This window comes from Acanthopagrus latus, chromosome 12 (genome assembly GCF_904848185.1).
Source record: "Acanthopagrus latus isolate v.2019 chromosome 12, fAcaLat1.1, whole genome shotgun sequence".
Classification (NCBI taxonomy): Eukaryota; Metazoa; Chordata; class Actinopteri; order Spariformes; family Sparidae; genus Acanthopagrus; species Acanthopagrus latus.
Window position 1 is genome coordinate 2287296 of NC_051050.1, and position 24857 is coordinate 2312152.

General features: G+C 39.1%; 1 protein-coding gene across 3 annotated transcripts in view; it reads left to right on the forward strand.

The window, feature by feature from the left end:
- The first annotated feature begins 7056 nt into the window (after positions 1-7056).
- syk (spleen tyrosine kinase) overlaps positions 7057-24857 on the forward strand; it is a 42549-nt gene continuing 24748 nt past the window's right edge. The window contains exons 1-3 of one of the 3 annotated variants that reach the window (XM_037117782.1): positions 7057-7232; positions 16154-16280; positions 23854-24311. In XM_037117782.1, the coding sequence (XP_036973677.1) occupies positions 23910-24311 (402 nt within the window). In that variant the 5' untranslated portion in view covers positions 7057-7232; positions 16154-16280; positions 23854-23909. Of the gene's footprint in view, positions 7233-15995; positions 16281-23853; positions 24312-24857 lie in introns of those variants that run through there. The other 2 variants (XM_037117781.1, XM_037117780.1) reach the window with 2 other exon arrangements.

Genomic DNA, 24857 nt, shown 5'->3' on the forward strand with positions numbered 1-24857 from the left:
ATGTATTACATATTGTAATACATATTGTATATGGGGTATTGCAGAGGAAGCAGGAGAAAACCTCTTTTTGTGAGGAAGTGGTGTATATATAGATGAACGTGAATGGATTCAGGTAAGAATAACAAGAAGTCTGTATCTTATCACAATGACTGAGAAATGTAGAATGAATGAAAAAAAGCAATAAAAGAAATTAGAGTCAAAGGTAACTAGTGAGTTAGTGAGGGTTAAGTGGATGTAGTAAAGCCCTGGCCAACTAGATATAAATGTACATTTCGCATGGCCATGTTGGTTCTGTCTGGTTATATTGGGTTTTCTGGACTGTGTTATCTGTTTGCGCCGTTTCCCACCTGTGTCCTCCAAAAAGCTTTTTCTTCATCCGCACTTTCCCTCCATTTATGCCCTGCATCTACATCATTCGCTCATTGCTTCCTAGTCAGCACCATTCCAGGTCTCACATTTTTTCACCCTAATAGGTGAGAGTATGCACAGGGAGCCAAAGTCACACTGCATGATGTTGGATGGAGAGATAAATCATTTTTTTGATCCTGTTGATTTGTGCCAAGAAATACACATATGATGCTTGTCAACCTAAAAGATACATTTCCAAGCCAAAAAGCTGCAGTTCATCATAGATAAAGTAAAATATTGTCTTGTGTTGTGTTGAATGCTCAGTGAACTACAGCATCTCACTCAACATGTCATCAAAACCAACATGGCCGCCACCCCACAGAAAAGGTGCCGTTCAATGAGCCAACGTCACTGTTGGCTGTGTAGTCTTTATGATTACGTATTTTCACAGTTATTTTTAATTAATCCGTCTTATGTCACACATCATATGTGTGGTTCATGACACCAATTCATTTGTGACTCATTTCAAACAGGATCAAAAATGATTTGTCTTTTTCCATTCACTACCATACAAAGTTTTTCAAGTAATAAGAAACAAGGTCTCATGGGGTCTCTCCGGGAACCATCACTTTATCGCGGTGGAGAGGTTTGTGTGTCCCAATGAACCTGGGAGCTAGGTTATCAGGAGCCATCTGCTCCCGGTAGGGTCTCCCAAGGCAAATTGGTCTCAGGTGAGGGGCCAGACTAAGTATGGTTCAAAATACCCAGGAGGTTGGTGCAGGAGGTTGAGCGTGGATAGGGGCCGGACATTCTTCTCCGGAGTTGCCAAAGGCGTGAGGGGCTGGGCAGGTGTCGGGATACTCAGAAGTCCCTGGCTGAGTGCCGCCGTGTTGGAGTTTACCCTGGTGGACGAGACGGTCGCCTCCCTACGCCTAAGAGCTGGGGGGAAAACTCTGGCTGTTGTCAGTGCATATGCACCAAACGGCAGTTCGGAGTATGCGGCCTTCTTGGAGGTCCTAGCTGGGCCCCTTGGGGGGCTCTGTGGTCTTACAGGGGGACTTAAACGCGCACGTCTGTAATGACCTCCCTGATCTGAACCCCAGTGGTGTTTTATTATTAGACTTCTGTGCTAGTCAAGGTCTGTCTATAATGAACACCATGTTCAAATACAAGGATGCTCATAAGTGTATGTGGTACCAGAGCACCCTAGATTTCATTGTTGATTGCCAACATTTTAATCTCATCTTGTTCAATTTTGTGAATGTGGATTCTGCAGGTCACAGACCATGAAGCCCTCATCCAGGGTTATATTGAGCAGACTTTTGTCGAGGGAACCAGGGTGATGCTAAGTTCTGAGTTAGCCTATAAAAATACATAATCCTTACACCATTCTATTGGGAGTCTACTTTAGTACATCTCACATGGATTTGGACTGTTTGATACCTACCTCCTGCTTTTTAGTTTTCTTTTATGTTGTTGTTCATTTTAGCTATGTAATATTTCCCTTGCCTTCTACCTTTGGTTGAGGTTCACTTTACGCTCCTCATATTGTCTTGCTGACCTTTGATAGAACTGCAGTGTTTTTAATGAAGGCTCTTACAAAAAGACACATTTAAAAGAACAGCGCCATGAAACATTTATATGAAGTAGCCTAAGTTATAATGTATTTGCACTGTATTACTGTGACATTAACTAGTGATACTGGATTGGAAAATATGAGGGTTTGTCATGATGCAGATGTTTTAACTATGTACAGTGCATTTTATTAGGTTTTTATTAGTATCCCGCATGTCTATATACAAACTTGAATTGAACTGCACTGTTATTGTAATGGGGTGGTGGATTTTGAGTCCAGTAATTCCCAGCTTTTGTCTCAAGGCGAGGGCAGGGTACTCCCTGGACAAGTCACCAGCTCATCACAGGGCCCTCACTGATGAGCAATGTGGGGTTCAGTATCTTTCTCAAGGACACTATGACAAGCTCAGCCTTGCCCGGACCTTGCCAGCAACCTTCCGATCGCTAGTCGACCTGCTCTACCCACTGAGCTACAGCCGCCCCAGAAATGTACTGCAATGAAAAAAAAGAGAAGACTGTTGGTCTATTAACATCGAGTCTGTGCTTTTACACAGACTACAGCAACAAAACCACTCAGAGGAAGAGAGCCTTCAACATTGTGAGAAAACAGATTGCTAACAGGGTCTAACACCCCATTTCTGAGATATCCAGACACCCTGAAATTCAAACATAATGGGTTGCTACATCTCTTTGAAAACTTAACAGATGCTGAAAAGCTTGTCTGCACTTGACTGGTCTTCCCCCTACCAAAACAGCCAATTCAATAATTCAGTCAGTTTGTAACTCTTACTAATTATTAACATAATAACCACAACCCACATTGCCATGTCATCTAGTAATGGTAAAAGGATTTTGGGTCCTTAAAAGAGTGGAGGTTGGCAACATTCACTCTTGTACAACATTAACTGGACAGAATGAGTTTCAAAAGTTTTTTATTTAGCACATGAATGATGAATGAAAATGATGATGATGATGATGATGATGAAAATGTGGTGAGTGATGTGGTACCAGGTTAGAGCAGATGGCTAGTTGCATGCAAAGACCCTGAGTGTGTATGAAGCATAATTCAACTAACGTCAAATCAGCTGTGTAGCAAAGCAAACCACCAATAACCTGACTACACAGAGATCACCAAACAGTGGACAAACACAGATTGAACACATGTGCATTACATCAACAAGCATTAAACAATCCTGGGCTTAGCTGTGCTATCCTATGCTGTGTGCTATCTGGCCCCAGGTCAGTGTTACCAGTCTTTGTAGAAAATGTGCTGTTGGTTCTTTGGTTGACAAGCCTAACAGGGGAACATTCTAATCCCAGTGTTGAACAGTACTGTTCTTGCTGTGCAATGACTGCTGAAAGAAGGTGGATGGAGGAAACTGGTTGCTCCTTTTCTATGCAAGGATAGCGGCTCGGTGATTACTTGCTTTGTGCTCCTCAGATTGTGGAGTTACCTGGCAAGCTTTGTGTCGTTGCTGCTGGTGCTCGCTGAGCTGGAATACTAGCAGGACCTTGCATTGCTGCTGTTTTTCTTTCTTATTTGAGTTTTCTTTCCAACCTAACCCAACCTTTTATCCCTTGTGGACAAAATACTTTGTTCTTATGTTGTTTTTATGTCTGTGTTGCCAACTTTGTTTCTATTTGTATGGGAACTGTTAAATCACATTTTTTATTTTGCCTTTGAAAGCTGCCTCCTCTCTGTGTACTATGTGGTATTCTTCTGTGCGCAGGATTTCACAAACTTAATTATGAATGAGCCTTTTAATTTTTTGTTATGGAATGTTAGCACTTCAATCATAGCACTTATGCACTTAAAGAATCTTTGACAAATAGCAAATTCTCAGATGAGGGCTTGACAATTGCTTCGGTACCTCATTTTTGCTAAGTCGACAGTGAGGTGGTTTCTCTCCTGTGACAAATGTACTTATTGTAAGTCGCTTTGGACAAAAGCATCTGCTAAATGCCCTAAATGTACATGTAAATGTAAATTAATGGCCAGGATCTAAATTAGTTAAGTTAAACACATTTACTGTTTGGAAAACAGCAAAGAACACATTTGAAATCCAATGGCATCCGTAGATTTAAGAATAGGTTTTACAGGTTTAAAAACTGTGCTGCAGCGGGATAGGTCAAAGTCAGTTGCTATCACAGTCAACAAAAAAATAGGCATTAGTGTCAATAGTTCTAATAAAGATGATGCTGGAAGTCTAGCATATATTTGTATTAAAATTAACAATACAAAAATTTGTCTTGCATTATAATATATATATTCATGACCCAACGTTTATAGTACAGTTTCCTATATTCTTCTAGACTTTTCAGACTATTAACTTAGTCGGGGGTGACTTTTTAATCAGGTGTGTGACTTACATTTGGACAAATTAACAAATGTTACATTATCCCAAAGCCAGGAATTGTCTTGAGGCATTAACACATTTATTTCCAATTTACTTAATATTGACCCATGCTATCCATGTTACCCACTGACTAGGAATTATACCTTTTTTACCCACCAGACAAACAGTTAAATCCAGTTTACAGAAGTGATGTTGTCTACTGCTCTCATTAGCTGGAAGGGTACTTTGTAGACTGGTGCCAGTGAAATCACAGCAATGGGCAGGTCCTTCAGTGATAGACTGATACACCCCAAGTCTGTGAAGGAGAGGTATCACAGGTCCAAGTGTGTGAAGGAGAGGTATCACAGGTCCAAGTGTGTGAAGGAGAGGTATCACAGGTCCAAGTGTGTGATGGAGAGGTATCACAGGTCCAAGTGTGTGAAGGAGAGGTATCACAGGTCCAAGTGTGTGAAGGAGAGGTATCACAGGTCCAAGTGTGTGAAGGAGAGGTATCACAGGTCTCCTCAGACCGGAACAGACTCAGTCCGGACTTGTTTAGTCTCATTAATCCACAACAGTCAGTTTAGATGCACAGAACGCGGATTTATACCGCTGCAGGCATAAATCCGCTTGTTTCTTAAGGTGTGTCATGGAAGTGAGCTCTGCAGTGATTGGCTCTGGTGCGCACGTGACTATGGTGGCTGCGGCCGATGCTAGCCGAATTGGTAAATCATTTATGAAATAATTTATTAATGGTATCATTGTAGTCCAATGCGATGTTGCACACTCTTGAACCACACAGCAGCCATGTTGCAACTCTCAGATCAGTCTGATCCTGATCTGCAGAGATATTTGAGGCACACACACACAGACAGACACACAGACAGGCAGAGATTCCTTGTTTTTGTAGAGAGATGTTGTATAACTGGCTTCTCTGGCTTCAAGTTAGGCACTTTGTACGAGAGTGTATCCCAGAATTCAAAGTTAAACCAAAGAGTCACATCTTATATAATACACTTCTTTCTCAGCCTGATGCTAAACATTTAATCTCCCACTTCGTCGCTGCTTTACCGACACAAGTAGAGGCCGGTCATCTCAGGGAAGCCTGGGCCGTGGAACTAGGAGTCCCTGTGTTGGATAAACTGTGGGAGGAGGGCTTGTCCGGAATACAGAGTTGCTCTATTAGTTCTAGATACAGATGAATTCAATTTAAGGTCTTACACAGACTGCATTACTCCAAAACCAAACTCAACAAGATTTTTGAATCAGTGTAATCCCTGTGTGACAGATGTGGTAAGGCAGAAGTATCACTATCACATTTATTTTGGCACTGTCCAGTACTAAGTAATTTCTGGAGTGACATATTCAACTGTCTTTCCAAGCTATGTCAAACAAATCTTCAGCCAGACTGTACTCTGGCTATATTCGGCTGCTCTGACAATGCAAGGGCCCTTCCTTCCCATCAGAATGGGTGTAGCTAAAAAACGAATATTGTTGTGTTGGAAGTCTCCCCTGCCCCCATGTTTCAGGAGGTGGCTTTATTTCTTTTAAGTCAAAAAATATCACACCAAATGAGATGAAGCCTTTAACTAAGACTCTGTTTAAAAAGTCATGTTAACCCTTTCTCCCATCTTTGTTTTTGGGAAATGTGAACCTGTTTTTAATTTGAACTGGTCCTCTGTGAACTAACCCTTTTCTTACTTTGCCAGTTAGAAGAGATGGCCAGTCAGCAGATTCTGTTGGTGCAGCCTTTAGTCCTGATGCTGTGTCACTGTGCTGTGCTGAGGTAGAGGGACAGCAGCATCTGATGCTGTGTCTCTGGGCTGGTGCTGAAATATTTTAAAAGTTCATCTGAAGAAAGAAGAGAAGTTTATGTGACCACAGGATGTTACATTTTAATAGAATACATAAATAACCAATGCTTGGTGTGTGCTATACACAAGACTAATATAGACTAATAATGAAAATACTATGAGATTCATTCAACAGTATCTTCATTGCAAAGCAAATGAGTCTCTCTCTCTCTTTCTCCCTCCCCCTCTCTCTCTGAAATGTGAAAGCTAAGGTATCTAGTATTAACAATAATACATTTTAACAAATATAAACTGTGACACAATAAACCAAAGGCTTACAACTACCCTTATAAAGGGGATGGGTGAATCAGTTAATCTCTCTCTTGGTCCTGGGGTCAACTCGCCTCTCGACCCGTTTTTGTTTTCTTTCTTTTTTTGTTTTTCCTCCCCCCGTTTGTGGCGCCCCTGGTGGATGACGGCGCCCTGAGCATTCTCCTATACAGCCTATTCCTCGGGCCGGCTCTGTCCACTGCACTCCAAAGGACCCGGGCTTCCTCAGCAGATGGATTCCGCTCTGATCTTTCTGATATGTCGCTGCAGTGTGATCAGTCCGGTTTATTGCTCAGGTGAGCTCCCAGATACTTGTGAGATGTCACCATATCAATGGTGCACCGCCATCTGCTGGGGTTCTACGTTTAACGCATGATGAGGGCTATGTTGATTTTAAATCGGATGCTTTATAATAAATCTGTTTTGACCACAGGTAATTCATACTGATGAAAAACAACCAGAAATAAAATATATTTAAATGCCTACAATAATCAAAATGGACAATATTTCGGCCCTTTTTGAATTAAAAATACAACATGTTGTAATGATGTAGTTTGTTTGGCGAGCGTCATTGGCCGGCTGAATTTGCTCATTGTTATGGACCAATCGGCAGATACTCAGGAAATTCATCAACTCCGGACCGGAAGCACATATCCTGCATCCATAAAGCCTTCAAAGCTTTGATGACAGGATGCTGCTGCACAGCCGCGAGACAGCTCTCCGTCCTGCTCAGAGCAGAGTCACACTCAGCCTGCACACATTAGCTTAAAGTTTTAAACAACCTTACAGAATTCTAACAGTTGTGGGACAGAGACCGGCAGCCTGGGTGGTATAACCTGCACTCCAGAGGGTGAGTTACCGTTAACGTCGATTCATTTGACCGCAGATTGGTAACACCTTCACTTAGCGTTTTTCTTACAGGCATCATTTGGACATACTTAGCATTACATTGAGACAGACACTGTAAATGGGATGCTCAGTGTTAATGTATCATTTGAGAAACTGGCGACGTAGGTAAGATAAGAGATAAGAGACAAACGATATTTACATGGCTGTAGTGGTAAATAAATTCGTGTCTGCTTACTAAACTGTCCAGCCTTGAATGTAAATACTATGTCTGTGAAATATACATTATACTTTTTTTTCCTTTCTTTTCTTTTCTTTTTTTTTTTTTAAAGAGAGATATGCATCACGTCACAACATTTTCATGATAAAGATGATAAAGTTATAGATATTATGACACTGGGCCCCTCCACAAGAGTTAGTTAGGGCAGTTAGAGGGGCATTAGGTAGGACTGGAGGAGAAATTCTTATCAGATGATAAAGACCTTCATGCCCTAACAAACTGACCTGAAACACAAGTTCATCATTTTTGACTTTGTCCCTAGAAAGTCTGGGAAAAAAATGTTCTGTCTGAAAATTCCGAGCATGATTACCTCATCAATACTGTATATATGAAAATTCTGAGTGCTTGTTTATCTAAAACTACATAGTGGCCCTGTTAAGGTCAGGTGTAATGCATGGGTCACCTCCGGAGAGTTGGATCGCACAGCGATTCTGTCGTACATGGGGTTGAATGAGGTACTTATACCTTGTGTGTATTCCTTTTCCCACTGGGAAATTTGGCCATAACTGTCTTCATCTGCTGGCAAAAGTCAGCATATGCTGCCGAAAGTAAACCCAGATCTTACTTCCCCTGTTCTATATGCATATAAATGCATACATCATTGGGACAAATGGACACGATTTTTTTTACCCAATGTTTTTTACCCTAATAAGCCACTGCCTAATCAGCAGCTTTATATTTGTAGCTTCCTTTTCAAAACATGCTCATAGTCTCCTCAGGTAGTGTTGTGGGCTGTTCTGAGAAATATTACCATTAAAATCAAAACATTGCTGAACCAATCAGTCGATTAATATTCTCGCATGGCCTTAGAGCTGAGAAATTGTACACAAATATCTTTTGACTAGACAGTCGCTGCAGTGCCTTCAGAGCTGCCATTGAGCTTTACAGATGAAGGACAAGTAAATGAAAACACACTGAACATAATTACATGCTGCTTGTCCAAATATATATTAACAAAGCTGTCAGCTAAAAGCGTACAGCAGCAACATGTGATGCACACATCAGTTGGGTAGGCAGTCCTTCAATTTGGCTCGAGATACATGTGCGCACCCACTGCTAAAAGATGTAGTCATATGTGGCCCAGCAGACACAGGAATGTGGTCTGACTGACTGGATTGGATCTCTCTGCCTCCTTAATGCTATTTGGGAATGTTTGACACCAGTACTTAGAGCTGTCCGCTTGTGATAAGATCGCTCAGGATGGATGTTGATACCAAGTCTGAACAGGACCTCTGTTGTATTGGGCAAACGCTAAGGTCCTGCAACACTTTGTAAAAGCTAATATTATGTCAGTGCCTAACTATCACTAACAAATTATAATGTGTATCCAATTTGCATATCCATCCCCAACACCCATCACACCAGCAGTTACCCAAAAAAAAAAAAATCTATTTGTTGGTAATTCCGCTTTGGCATTTCATAACCTGTTATTCAGGTAGATGACTGCAATTTTTTAGTGAATGCGTAGAAAATGAGTAAAAACTTAACATTAAAAATGGTGTGATTGCAGCTGTGGTTACTACTGTGATAGTCTTACAGTGGTAAACAAATATTTAGGCTTGTTAACTGTTTACTAAAGATGGAACTAAACTAAACTTATCTCAAGAATTTGTTTTTGTGTGTGGGCACTCGTGTGCATCAGTGAACATTTGTCATGGTTGGTTCTCCCCCTTATTTTTGGAGAAGTCATCTGTTTATTCAGTCTTCTTTTTTTTTCCATTTTTTTTCTCATGTCATTCAAACACAATATAAATTGTTCCAAGTGTGTCGCCATTTATAAGCTAAAAGCTGATGACAAGAAAGCAAGTTGGAACATCGATGGTCAATTTAATAATAAAAACATATTGAGCAGTTTTTATTTTACCATTTAGTTCACGTGCATGGAAATAAATTGGCTTTATAAACTGTCTGAGCAGTGTTGTTGACATTGACACTGTATATATGAATCCTGATGCACAGGCTGATGATATCAGCGAGTAATTGTCCAGAACTGTCTGTACAGTGAAAGAAGTCAGTTCAATAAAATATGAACATGAAACTGATCTCACTTGTCATTTGTCATTTTTGATTTTCTCATATTTGATTCCACCTTGTTTATGTTTCTTTTCATGAAAGGTTTTGCAAACCCAACCATGCTTATGAAATTGAGTGTCATTCTGTCACCTTTACAGCTTGTATGTTCTGTGCTTTATCAGGTTTTATGTTTTCAATAGGCTTCGGTCAATATAGAGATAATATACTATTATGTGCAGATAATATCGATAGGGCTGTCAATGTCAAAAATGTATCTAATTAATTACAAGCTTTGGGATTAATTAATGAAAAACAATCGCATATTTGGCGTAAGCATTTGCACATTTATTTTGGTAGATGAGTGAATGAATAAATAAATGGACATTCTAAACTTTAAAAGGAGGTGATATTTTTTAGCATATAACACTCCAAAATTGTTGTGTTGTGGAATTTTTATGATCTTTCCTGGCAATATTTTATCATTTTTGACAAAAATTAAGCTGTCACTAAAATTGAATGGTAAATGTTTGACAGTAAGAAACACACTGGCTGGAGTGGGATTTTTGCATTCAGTATGTTTGGCAGAGTTTAGGTATCACCACGTTTACAAAATTGCATTGGAATGTGTTCAGTGATGTAATGTAAAGGGTTATCATAGAGCGTGATTAACCTGCATTATTTTAATTATGCATTATTTTAATTATTTATTTTTTTATTCTGTAATTAATTGAAATTATCACATTATTTTGACAACCTTAACTATTGAATTTGAAATAATTGAAATTGAAATAAATTTGCTGTTATATCCATTTTTTTTTACAAAATGTCAAATACTGAACAGCTGTTCCAGTGTTTTATTTGTAAAAGAAAATGTACATAGAACTGTGGCACGTTTGGGAGGTTACAACAAGTTAATTGGTGTTATGTAGCCACATGTACGCAGGCCTTTAACATACAGAGATGGAGGACTTTGTTTTGAAAGAAGAATGCCAGCTTGTCAATTTGGCAACATTTCAGGTTTAACATGGCTGGATAGATGGCTACATGGATTGATGGATAGATGGATAGATGGATGGATAGAAATCCACTAGACCCCTGACGGTACTCTGAGGTGTCTGGAATGAAGGTGTAATGAGCAGATTCTTTAAGTCCTGTAAGTTGCCTCCATGGATCAGCCTTGTTTGTCCCACAGATCCCACAGATGCTCAATTGGATTGAGATCTGGGGAATTTGGAGGACAACTCAACACCTCAAACTTATTGCTGTGCTCCTCAAACCATTCCTGAACCATTTTTGCTTTGTGGCATGGCTTATTATCCTGCTGAAAGAGGCCACAGCCATCAGGGAATACCGTTTCCATGAGAGGGTGTACATGGTCTGCAACAATGCTCAGGTAGGTGGTATGTGTCATAGTAACATTCACATTGATGGCAGGACTCAACGTTTCCCAGCAGAACATTGCCCAAATTATCACACTGCCTCCACCAGCTTATCTTCTTAGTGCATCCTGATGCCATGTGGGTTAGCGTTAGGTTTAGGGCCATCCATGTGATGTAAAAGAAAACGTGATTCATCAGACCAGGCCTCCCTCTTCCATTGCTCCGTGGTCCAGTTCTGCTGTTCATGTGCCCATTGTTGATGCTTTCGGCAGTGGACGGGTCAGCATGGGCACCCTGACTGGTCTGCTTCTAACACACCAACATTAAGGACAACATGTTCACTTGCTGCCTAATATATCCCACCCACTAACAGGTGCCATGAAGAGGAGATCATCAGTGTTATTCACTTCACCTGTCAGTGGTCATAATATTATGCCTGATCAGTGTAGAAACAATATGAAACAAAGTACTATATTCAATATACAAAAAACAGTAGTGTACTATATACATAACAATGCTTAAGTAGTTATAAAATAATAATAAAAAGGTACATAAGGTACATAAGTAACATGCTGAGGTATTGTGGAGTTAAAGTAAGTGGAATATATGGTGCAAAAGAATAAGATGCAGATTTATTTACATTTAATGTACATTACTCATTGCCATTCGATTGGCTGGACTTGCAGAGTTATCAACCAATGATAATACTGTCTATCGCAATGTTAAGGCGGGATAATATTGTGAAATAAAATTTAGGATATCACCCAAGCCTATATTACAAGGAAATAAATTTCATTGGTTTTTGGCAGGTTGCAAACTGATATTAGTTGAAGGGGATATAGGGTTCATAAAATGGGTTAAGAAAAAATGACTTCCTACTGTTCGCTAGAGACAGAATCTCTGATCTTAATAGTGAAAGGACTATAAGAAACAAAGTCACATCGTGGGTAACAATAATTTAAGTATGCGATGTCTACCCAGTAAAATAGAGTAAATAGGTTTAAGGCATGCATCAGCACAACATTTTGACAACAGTCTTTAATAATAATAATAATAATAGAAAAACAGGAACTTGATTTAAGCAATGATAAGCTGTTCTTTGCTTGCTAAGCTCTGTCAAGATCTCAAGAATGCTTCATTATAAGTTATAGTGAAACATTTAGCTAAGAATTGAATGGTCCATTTATATCTTCCTAGTCAGAAATGTTATTGGCTCATAGCATCCAATAATGTAATCATCTCCAGAAAATGTAATAATGCCAGTCAATGTAATCAAATTTACATTAAACAAATCCCTTTTTACATATCTGTGAATTTATTACAATTAAGTTAAGTTTTGTTCTACATTTTGTGTTATAAGAATGTTATTTACTTTGGCTTTGAACCAAAATAATGGGAAAGGACCCACTTGATTCAACAGGAATCTCTTTTGTGTCCAATGAAAAAGAATATTGCATGGGAATTTACTTGACTTGTCCTCATTACTCACTTCTGTAATGTGAGCCATCTTCTGCAGATTTTGCCATCTTGTGATTGTGGCTATTGGACAACCAATCCGCATGGGTATGGGCAGGCCGATTTCTCATTAATAGGTTTTTTAGTGGCATCTTTTCCTGATAACAATGTACCACTCGCCATCTGTTTTAAATTAAAAAAAAAAAAACATACTGTACTAAGTACATTTAAAAGAAAAAAGGAAATAACAACAATATCAGTCAGGACATTTTATTTCATCGGTGGTCAAGTAATTGTGTTATTGGGTTTATTTAATTTTTCAATCAAATTAAATGCAAATTTTGTTACATTTTCAGGCATTATTACATTATTGGGGGTTACATGGAAGTGTTGTCAAAAATATAGAATAATCAAGATATATCAATTTATTAAATATTTAAAATGGTTTCAACGCTCATATTTCGCATTATCAACACACCTGTACCAGCTGCATTTTTTTGTTCTCCTCTCCAACAGCGAGTGACACATGCACCATGCAGTGCCCCATATAGCACTACTTCCTCCAGAAGTACTTAAACTTAAATCAAGCGAGGAGTGCCAGGCTCTGAAGTCAGTTTTTCGTAGTGGCCACACTGTGTAATGACATTATCATGTGATGAACTTCGGCCAAAAATGGCTTTCTCCCATAAGCTGGTGGTGACAGAAGGGGTTTTAAAATGGTCATGTTTTCATGGGTGAAAAAACCTCCATGAAATTACTCATTTCACTGTCATAATTTGAGCTATTAACATTCAATAACATTTGGAAAGTCTAGAATTTTTTTTATCTTCATTCAAGTTAGCCGAGCGCTAAACAGGAAGATAGCTGACAGCGAAAGTCTGTGGTGCGCACACTATATGGATCGTACAGTGTGGAAGCTATTGGGAAAAAACCCTGGTCAGATCTGAGGTTGAGCGTATTTGGCTTTATGCACCAGTGAGCAGAATTAACGGGGTTCATTCCTATGAAACTCCATCTTGAAGGCTGTGTCCATTAATAATAGGTCATTGACTTAAATGCTGTTGTTTTTAACACAGAGCACAATCCTTGGTATATTTATGTTGATAGAAATTTCTATTAAGTGAATAAGAATCAAAAATGTATTGCCCTTAATGTTATCTGAGTATGTTCCCATGGGACAGATCCTAGTATTGAACTTCAATATTGTTCAAGGTGGTTATAAATGTTAGAAACCTTAGTGCTGTCACAAAATTATTACATGACTCATACAAAGTACAAGTGGTACCAATCCACTCCTGAGAGGTGACGTGATTATAATTAATCATCTCATCAAAATGCAATGTTCTGCTGGGAAGCCACGTATCACGAACCACCCATCGAAACATGGTTGTCGACCAAGTGCACCCCCCCATGGCAGCGATACTTCCCAACGACAAGTGGTCTTGATGTTGTGGCTGACCTGTGTATTACACAGTATGTAGGCCTCTACACAAGATATTATTGGGAACCATCAAAATAAACCAGTGATGCAGGCTACCTTTCCTTAATGCAGAGCTGCTCCTGTTCATGAATTAAAGTTGTTTGATTTTAACGTGGGTTTACTGCAGTAAACTTTGAACAAAAATATAACAATAAATATATGATCAGACTTAGTATAGATAGATAATCACAATGAAGTACAGAGATTAGAAGATAAATAGATTTATAGAAAGCTGAAACATGACAGTGCCATTATCCATCAGAACACTCACATCAATAACATTTTTCTCATAACTGCGTGATAAAGGGAAGTTTAGCTAATGATTGTATAGTTCTGCTGTTCCAAAAGGTGGAATTAACTATACTTTTGGGTAAATGTAATCTTACAGGGAAGCGATATGCTGGAAAAATCACATCTTTAAAAAAATAAAAATAAAAGAACTTTTTGCAGAAAGTAAGGGGTCAACAAAGTCATAAACACTCTCATACCTGTATGTGCTAGTAGAGTTCTAAACAAGTATAGCAACACCTAATATGATTTTTTAAAATTGAGACCTACATATCCCTTTAAGGCCACATTTCATGAGGTTAAGAACAGCTGAGGAAGTGAAGATAGCTGACTTCCTTCTGTGTGAAGAGATGTGAGCAGTTTGACATAGTTACAGAAAGTTGACAGTACAAAGACCACGACGTATGAAGTAGAAATCATTTGGGGAGATTTTCCATTCCCCAGTGCATCAACTCCAAACAAACCTGAGAGACCTCACCTTATTTAGTTTGAAATGTCACAGTGTTGCAATCTCTTTCATGGTGTGTTATAGATAGCACTGCTGTTCTCCTTTTCAGTCGAGCTCTTAAACTCACCATTAGGGTATACATTTTACATTTACATACAATAGAATAGAATGGTGAATTGAATTGAACTATAGTGAAACTACATGTAAGGATATATATAGCAGCTGGCCAAAAGCTGCAGCATTTAGGGCTGGTTTGTGTTAAATTGACGGTATGTTGTGAGTGTGAAACACACCGACGCCAGATGGCACTTCCTGAGTGGTAAACATGATCTGCTTGTAACACATGACTGACTGTCTGCCCTTGCTAATGCTGCGAAGTGCTAACACTCCAACACATACACACACACACACACACACACACACACACACCCACGCACACACACACACACACACACGCACACACACAGACACACACACTCATAATTAATAGCTTGTATTCTTCATTTAAAGTTTTTTGTATTGTCTTGTCAAAAAAAAAAAAAAAAAAAGCCATCAACACACTTTTACATTAACATGTAAACATTACTCTGTCAGAAACTAGTGGATGAAATACATTTGCTCCAGTAATTCCAGTACAAATTTGATGTTACTTGAATCTTGAACTCAACTTCCTCTTAATTTAAGAGGTGATAATTGTACATTATACTACACTACAGTTGTCTGACAGCTATTGAATAGTTTTACGTTTTAATTTTCAGATTCACATTTTTCATTCAAAACATTAAAAGCATTAAATTATGTATTACATAAAAGCAGTTTATTGATGCCTCAGGAATATGCCTGTACAAAACTCGTTTCTGTCTTTTGCATTATTTGGGCAATTTCCTTAACACCCATATTTATAACTTGTATTTAAAATCTGTGTATACAAATCTGCAGTTCATTTTGCACTATATAATGTAAATATGTATATACATCTACTCTATTCTATCTATTCCCTTTTTAATCATATTGTTTATTCTTGCTATTGTTTTTGTTCTGTAACATTCTGTCGCTGCTGAGACAAACAAATTTCCCCGTCTGCGGGACACTAAAAGATTTTACGTTTTGACAGAAAAAAAAAAATCATTAGTTTCTTAACAACACCTCAGCATTTTATTGGAGCTTCAACTATACTTTCAACTTCCTCAGTCTTTGTTTCTGACAATTTTGTTTGTCCAACGACTGTTTTCAAGGTCAACAATAAACTTTCTTTTAGCATTTTAAAAATACAATGAAACTCATTTAAATGATCATTGACTTGGTGCTGTCATTGAAATAATTAGCGGTGGCACTTGTCTCATTGCGTTTGTCATTTCCTGCACACATGCTGGTCAGTGTTCCGATAAAAAAAAAAAGGAAGTTAAAGACTTAAAATGTAAAGGAAGTAGCTGAAATGAGGAAGCTTAGGTGCTCCACAACCTCACTGTGTGTACGTGCATAGTCTGACTGTTAGTCTGCCTCAGCTGGAAAACACGGCAGGGATCAGATGTGGGTGATTACTGTTTTAATGTGGTTTTGTCGGCATTTTTTTGTTCGTCAGGAGCTGGCTGAATTTCTGATGACCTGTTCACATGTTCAGACTGCAGGCAGCTGATATGCTCAAGTCCTGAAAGAACAGAGCAAGAAGAGGATCAACACTCCGGAACAACTTCACCACATTGTGTACAGTAAGTGTTACTAAGTTTTTTTATTCTTTCACTTTGATGACTTACCATTAAACAAACAAAAATCAGTTATCTAAAAGATACAAATATATGACAGAATCAGTTAGTGTGTGTCCACAACTAATTAATTTTCTTAATTTTTTCTTGTATAGTATACTTTCTTCAAAATTAAATTAATATTTTGGGACTCAGATGACTAGAAGACACCTTTTGTCTCCAGGTCTTTATTGCAGAACACATCAGATTACATAAAAAAGATTTTAAGAACTTTAGTTTTTTCCCTTTTCTTCTACTACACATAGCTAACTAACTGTGACAATGTTGTACTCTTTACGCCACTATATTTTGGATAACTGTAGATTCTGAGATGCAATGCAACATATAAGAATGAGTCAGAGCAGCTCATGTTCATAGCTTTTCATCATATCCCTTAATATTCCTCTGTAGATAGAATTGCAAAGTTGTGATGAAATTTTGGATGTTCAAATTTGTATATTTTTGCACTTTTTGGATAGATTTTCTACTACTTAGACATATCAAAATTTTCCAGTTCATACTATTGTTTCCTTGTATTCATTATTACTTTTGGAACTGGAATTTTATCCAATATAATTTATATACATGTTTATAATATAGCTGAATGGTATATACTATCTATGAAGACCAGGGTAAATAACTTTCAAATTGTCAAAAGTCTAAAGTATATGGGTGCATCAAAAGTCTGACTGTAATCTTACAATGTTGAAATTTAATGGCAAAAAGATAAGACAGATTCAATAAATCTGAAAATTGTATAAAATGATATAATTTATTTGATACAATATAGGCTTTGTTCAATTCTACCTTGAGAAATCATTTTTTTTTCTATTGTGCCAAATCATAACAGAAGTTATCTCACAGCAGTTTTTTACCTAAAGAGCAGGTTTAGACCATAGTCTTTATTTTATTACTTACAGATATCCAACGATTTCCACCTTTAACAAGCACTTGACGATAGCGGCAAAGAAAACCTCAATTTTAAGAGAAAGAGAGAGGCAGACAGACGAAAATTAAAAGGGAAGACAGAAAAAAATGAAAGAAAAGTATATATATAACCCATTTCCCCTTGCACTTATATATGTGACATTTCCCCTTGCATGTACATGTGTGACATACATGTGTATGTGTACACACACACACATATAATGTTTTAATATAAATGAAACATGAATAAAAAATAGTTTGATGCAATGCAGTAGAGGAGTGAATCAATGAACAAATGAACATTCTGAACTTTAAAAGGAGGTGAAATTTAAAGCTTAAGGTAAACTAATGGTCCAAAGCTTCTCGCTGCATAAATTACACAAAATAGTGCTCCTGTCAACAGTTCCATCTGGGCATTTTTGAAAGGCCTCCAGAGAATTGTTTTGACCTTTCCTGACAGTGTTTTATCATTTTGTGACAAATACTTTAATTTTGTGCTTAAACAAGAAAAAAATAAGCTGTCACTGTAATGGAATGGACCACACTAGCATCTGGGACTTTTATGTCATCTAACAAGCTTGGCTTCTGGTATTATAAATGTGGCATGGCTCCTTTAAGAATAGTGCAGTTTGTAGCGTGTGAGTGGAGAGCGATGGTCTGTGGCTGAGCTATGAGCAGACGGCTGTTAGCCACTAGTGCAGACAGAGAGTTTGGCAGTGAAGTTGTCTAGTGGCAGTAAATGTGCAGTACAGGCTGCAGTTTGACCAACTCTCCAACTCTGCAGCTCTTTAAAACATAACAAGACCGAATATTTGTGTGACAGCTATGGCTATCACTACTAATATCAATGTTATTGCTTCCCACGCTACTGATGTTTATCACGTTGAAACGGCAGTCTGGTAGTGACGGTATAACTTCCAACTATCAACCAGACCCCATTCTTGCTTTGGGGAAAAATGTTAACTGCTCGACAGGGAGAGACATTGGCTGGATGGGGGCCTATGCTCAGCAGCGTTTAGTCATCTGCCTCCCTCATGTTTACAAAGCTACTGTGGAGCGTGAAGGTAATGTGTTCAGGGACGAACAGGGTAAAGAGGCGTCTTAGATTCCATAATCTGCAGCCTTTTTATTCAACAAATTTACCAGTATTATGTCCAGTACTGAAGACGGCTGAGGTAAAACAGACTAAGCACTTAGTTATTTTTTTATCCACAGAATTTTGACGAAGTTGTTTAATGCTGCGGTGTGTGTTGTTCAGCTGGTCTCGTGGACTGCTGCTCTGCCCAACAGGAGAGGGAAATCCACTGTAATCCAGCAGTTTCCCAGTGGCTGGTGGTGGTCACAGACAGAGGAAGCCAACAAAGTTGCCCAACCATGTCAAGAGAATTCAGCATCTCAGGGTGAATCTCATCTGCCCCTGGCGCCCTGCCTAAACCCATTTCCCCTAACACTTAAATTAGAAACAAATGCAAATGCATTGGTGTGAGTGGTCTCAGAATTTCTGACGCTATGGAATGTGTGCATTTGTATAAAAAAAATCTATTAATTGAGTTATGGATGGCCTCAGCTGAAATTTTAATATAATGTGAAGGAATATGGAAAACTTGATAACTGGACTAACAGCAAGATGCTATCCAATTGTTCTTCTCTATTCATTGAATAACATGGAAGTAATAAGTTGAGGTTGATATAATGTAACGAAACAAACGAAAACAAACGAAACACTTCATATACTGACAGATAACAGCAGGCCTACAAGAAGAGAAACATAAGCGTTACCTAGTACCTACTGGTAATTAAGTTTATTGAGGGCCTTTCTAAATATCCAAGAGAACCTGATATGGAGAGGGCAGAAAAGAGTATCAGCAACTTGTAATGACCACCAGTAGCTCGTACCAGTGAGTTCATGACCTGAATGTGTGGTTTTCATGCACAGGCACCTCACCTTACGGGTATCACTGATCCCAGTTATGTTTGAATCACCCATTGCAAAGCCCTCCTGTACATTCCATGCCAATTTATGCTCTCCAGTCAGGATGTTTTCTATTGCTCTTCTGTTAACAGGAACTTATCGCAGTCACTTATCACAATTTTAACTTCTTTAGTTTCATTACAAAATACAGTCATCTCTCAGCTTTCCTTACCAGGTTGGAGATGTGTGAGGACCATCACAGGTTAATACCACACTGGACAATAAACTGAACAAATCAACACAAAGTAGCATTCATTAACACCTGGCTTTTGTCTGTTATGGGAATTTATATGTATGATTGTCATTCAATCCGGTGTGAAATGATTCTTCATTGGTCATGGGTGTTACATTGACTCAAGGTTGGAGAGGCTTTGCTGAAAACACAACATCCTAGTGGACACACATATTTTTGGCCCTTCTTGTATGGCTTTATTGATAGGACAGCTTCAGAGATGACAGGAAACAGGATGATGCAGGGCCCAGGGCCACTGCAGTGAGGACAAAGCCTCTGTGCGTAGGTCGCCCGCTCCACCATCTGAGCTAATTGGCGCCCAAGGATGCTGACTTGTTAATTCATATCTCATCCATCTCTTTTCAAGTAATGCTGAGCAATGGTTCAGTCAGTGCTGACTTTCAAAGAGAGACTAAAGAGAAGTTATGTGGTCAGTGGCCTCCGTGTTAGTATGTGATCCATGCACGGGGCTGGATTGGCACTGCATATGGTCAACTCTCAACAGAGATCAGATCGCAGGCGAGATCTTTTACCTAAGGTTTAAGGTTGTTGAATCATCATATCTGGAAAAACGTGTCTTATTCAGAATCATATTAAATTATTATTATCACTGATTATTTAAAACAAATCATTCATTATTTATAACAAATGTTTGCTGGATATTATCTGGTAAGGTATATGATCTACTTTCTATTCATTGTAGACAGGGGTGTGCCTTTGCCTCCCTTTCCCTAAAATTAGATCATTGGCTTTGCTTATGTTAAAGGTCCCATATTATGAAAACACATTTTCTCTGGCCTCTACATTTATAAGCTGGTCCTCCCTGAGCCTGCCAACTCCCAGAATGAGGAAAACAAGTGATGGCATGGTCTCTGCAGCCCACCCACTGGTAACACGGCGCTCCTACAGGTGGTTCAAATTCAGCCCCTTTCGTTACGTAACAAAAGGAGAGCTTTTCATAGGCTGGCCTCCTCTGCGCAGTGATAGGAGATATCTGAGAGGGGGGCACTCCTCCCTGAGGTGAAGTTTGGTGTGTCCAGCAGTAAGATAGCAGTGTTTCGCAACGTCATGGCTCAGAGCTAGACATGCAAATTGCTCTGTTGTTGTTTGTAAAAATCAACATCAGTGCCTATATTCTGTCCCAGCTACAGAACAACAGAAAAGACAGTGGTTGAGTTTCATTTTTTTTGATAACGTGCTGTAGTAACTGTAACAACACATAGAACAAACAAACATTATTCAGACACACTAACCATTCTGAAAAGTGCTGTCGCAGCCGCAGAGGCTGTACTTCTTCAGCAGCCTCTCCTTCTGGGTCCGATTCTGGGTCAAACTGGTATGGTTGAACGACAGCATCTCGGCGAGCCATAGCAATACATCCACCATAACATTAGTGCATGCTACTGCTAGCGTAAGCGGCATTTCCTCCCTGAGAGGGGCGTGTAGCAGGCAAGGCAGGCATTGACAGACGAAGCTCATTTGCAATTAAAGGTGCAGGCCAAATATACTGTTAGGACAGCTTACCTGTCAGTCTGGTGCCTGGTACTTGACCAGAGACTATGCAGCGCACTGCTGGAGTACAGCTGCACTTTTCATTATCAGCTGTATACCTACAGCAGCTTGCACTGCCAAACAAAGCAAGAAAGAACGAACCTTGAGAAGATGACAAACAAATATAAGTTGGATAGCCCAAGAGGTGGAGCAAATCAACATTGGAGTGGCTGTTCAAAAATGGCGACAACTGATGGAGTGGAAGGCCTGAAAATGGACACCATGGTAGATGTGTCTCTGTTGGACAGGTAATGAGCTGGTTTGTTTTGGCTTAGGAAATGTATTAGCACTCTGCATGATGTAGTCAACGTAACTAACGCTAGCTCATTGTGTTGCTGTCGTAGGTATTAGTCCAACACTAACATTAGCTGCTAGTGGCTAATGTTAGCTAGCTAGCTATGATAGATTACTGCCAGATGAAACATATTTACATGTAAAATCACAGCTTACATGCAGGCCAATGTTCACACATACTGTACCCTGGGCTGTTTGGACATTAAAATCCTAAATCCCAAATCCTAAATATATGCAGAGGTCATGGGAAGATTGCGAAGTGAATATGGTTTACATTGTAGTTGTAAGTAGATGTTGTTAGATGGTATTTGTATGGCATTCATTCATACAGACTTTGAACTGGACATTATACAAATGTCCTGATGTATCCTATTTCTGTGTCCTCTAGTTAGAGAGGGGCACATCAACTTCCAGCCCTCTAAGTGTCTTGTTGTCTTTGAGAGAATCAGTTTAATTTTCTATGCCCCATAAACACATTCAGATGTAACATTTTGTACTGTACATACATTTAGTTCTCCATCCTTATCCAGTTTTCTGTAATTATTATAATTTCTGCAGAGATAATTTCGATTTTTCAGTCATAGGAGTTGAGTAGTGATATGTGATATGTAACATGAAAGTTTCACTTAGCTGCTATAACTATAATAAATTGTAAGTAATTTCAAGATCCTTGAAAAGCAGTAATTGTGTTATTTTTTCACCGGACAATAACTGCCAGAAAAAGTAGAGGATTGTGAAAGCACAGACAACAGCCTAATCTGTTGGCCAACACTGTATGTGTTAATAATGAGTCAAGAAACCTTTGGATGTCCTTCCTTTATATAGTTGTTTCTGCTAATTGTACTGTATATTGTATAAATGATAAAATGTATACTATGTTCGTAGTGTTATTATTTAAATGTGTTAAAAAAAATTACCTTATTCAGTTGTTGCTATTAGTGCATCATGCAAAGTGTAAGAACTGTAACAGGCTGGTTGTTTAAGTGTAAAGAAAAGGCATTTGTCATTTTCAAGACTTTATTCAATCAAGTTACAGATAATGCAGAACAAGGAATAAATAAATACGATTCAGGCAGATTTCCAGCACTCGATGTGGTTGCTTCAAACTTGGTCTTTGAATTCTGGCCTGTAAAGCAATAGATGAGCATCATGAATAGATATTTTTATGAAACAGTACTTGACTGTCCGTAGCACACTGTGAACATATGCACTTTCAATGGTCAATACTTAAGACATTCCTGAAAACTGTCCCATTTTCGTTCCAGTTTTTATGTTTTTTTCATTTAATCTATTCATGCTTTTGACTTCAAGTACCATACTTTTATCTTTCTTTACATTTTTCTACTTACTGTGTTTATTGTTATGCACCAAAACATAAATTCAAATTGTGAAAAACTACCTGACAAAAAATGTGTTTTTGATTTTAGCACTTGTGTGTCCAAGTTACATGCCTGGTCCATATACTGTACAAGGGTGTCCTTTGAACTTTAAGATATTCTACTCGACATCTGATCCTTGACCTGTCGTACTTCCACGTCCATGGCCTCTTCCTCCAGTTCCTTGGAAACTGCTGGTTGCCCTTCTGTCGTCCTCTCTGACGTAATGATGTGCCTTGCTCTGGCATATACTCGTCATCAGAGTCAACTATGCCCTCATTGTAGAGGTTTTAGCATGCAAAAACATCCTATTATCATGAGTCCAATACAATATTCATGTTTGTCTGTGAATCACTGAAGGTAACAAAACAAAAAAATGTGTAGCAGGCCCATCACCATTCTTGATGTTTTAACTTTGCCATATCTAACGTTACCATAGCCAGTGGTTACTAGCAATAAGTTGCAACATCAAAATACACTTTCAAAACAATGTCTGAATGCTAACATAACAAAATTGACGGCTTGTTTATGTTCAATATGATAATATTAGGTGTTGACTTACATGTGAACGAGACATGAGGTAGCTACTTGTAGTTAGATGTTGTGATGTCATCGATGCACCAATACACTCTCCTTCCTACACTCTCCATCCCACCACTCGTGAGAACTCGGGACTCCAACAGCGTTATTCACCAGCTGTCAGACAGTGGGTGTTCATGGTTTGGGGGAGTGGCTTATGAGAGGCCTGAGGGCAGGAGGTAGGATTTACTGGCTGGATACTTTCAAAATCTTGCCTTGGCTTGAAGGTTTCTCCATTTTACCAACCCCAGCTTTAATGCAACTCACACCCTAATTGGCTGAGGCTAGAAGTCCATTATTTTTTATATGTTTGACTTGTCTGTAGGATATGTTGATAGTTTATGATGCTGTTTCACTCAATGGGAGTGACCATGTTCCAGAGTGCAGGACTACAGTGTGATGAGCAGAGGTGGACTCTGTGTTTATAAGGTTGATGCATGTTGCTCACACACAGACGCTTTGGACAGTGTTCCCCTGATGTTGAACTTATGAAAACACACAATATGTCCTGTTGGAACTCTTTGTGTCTCAATTTTTTGGCCACATACAGTACATTTTTTCAGACTTATTAACCTTGATTCTTATTTGGTTCTGTATTTGTTCTTTTAGGTCTATTGTATCCTGTTTGCTGAACTTTGTGAGGGGACTTCCTTACGGGAGACAACATGGCTGACAATGTGAATGCATTGTCATTTTTCTATGGCAACATCACCAGGGAGGAGGCAGAGGACTACCTGCGGCAGGCTGGCATGAGCAATGGCTTGTACCTGCTACGGCAAAGCCGAAACTATCTCGGGGGCTTTGCACTGTCTGTGTCATATTCAGGGCGCTGCTACCACTACACCATTGAAAAAGAACCCAATGAAACATATGCTATTGCTGGTGGTAAGAGCCACAGGATCCCTGTGGATGTGATTGATTACCATTCCCAGGAGTTGGATGGCCTTGTGTGTCTGCTAAAGAAGCCCTGTAACAGGCCCAAGAACATGCAGCCAAAGGTGGGGCCATTTGAGGACCTCAAGGAGAAACTGATCCGAGAATACGTCAAGCAGACCTGGAACCTGCAGGTTGGTTTCAACTGTATCCTCTAAGCACAAGGAAGGTGGTAGAGTAGGAATTTCAAAAGCAATACAGGTTTACAAGCACAAAAAGCACAGTAGGTCCATAGGTGTAACATCCACTAGGGACAGGGGGGACATGTCCCCCCACTTTCCAAAATCCCCCCCCCCCCCCACACACTTTTATTTTATCCAGCAGAACGCAGTAGCTCTCAAGCGTCCAATACTCAAACATTAGGTCTACTTGATTAATCTACCCCGGCGGATACCGATGTGCTTATTTTACATTAATTTGATGGCAAACTCTGCCCAGCTGATGCAACACCAGTGTATGTCTGGTTAGTAATCAAGTGGACCCACTCTCACTGTGAGTCGCGGACAGTTTGTGTAGTGCTGCGTTCAAAGGCTGCAACAGGCCACTATCCTCGGTCAGGGCGGCTCTTGATCAAGCATTTGTGTTTTGGCTTTTTTTAATAACTCAAAACAATGACTGTATTTCTAGCTACAAAACACGCATCTCTCCCTCCCCACGAGTTGTCCTCGTGCTGAAAACGT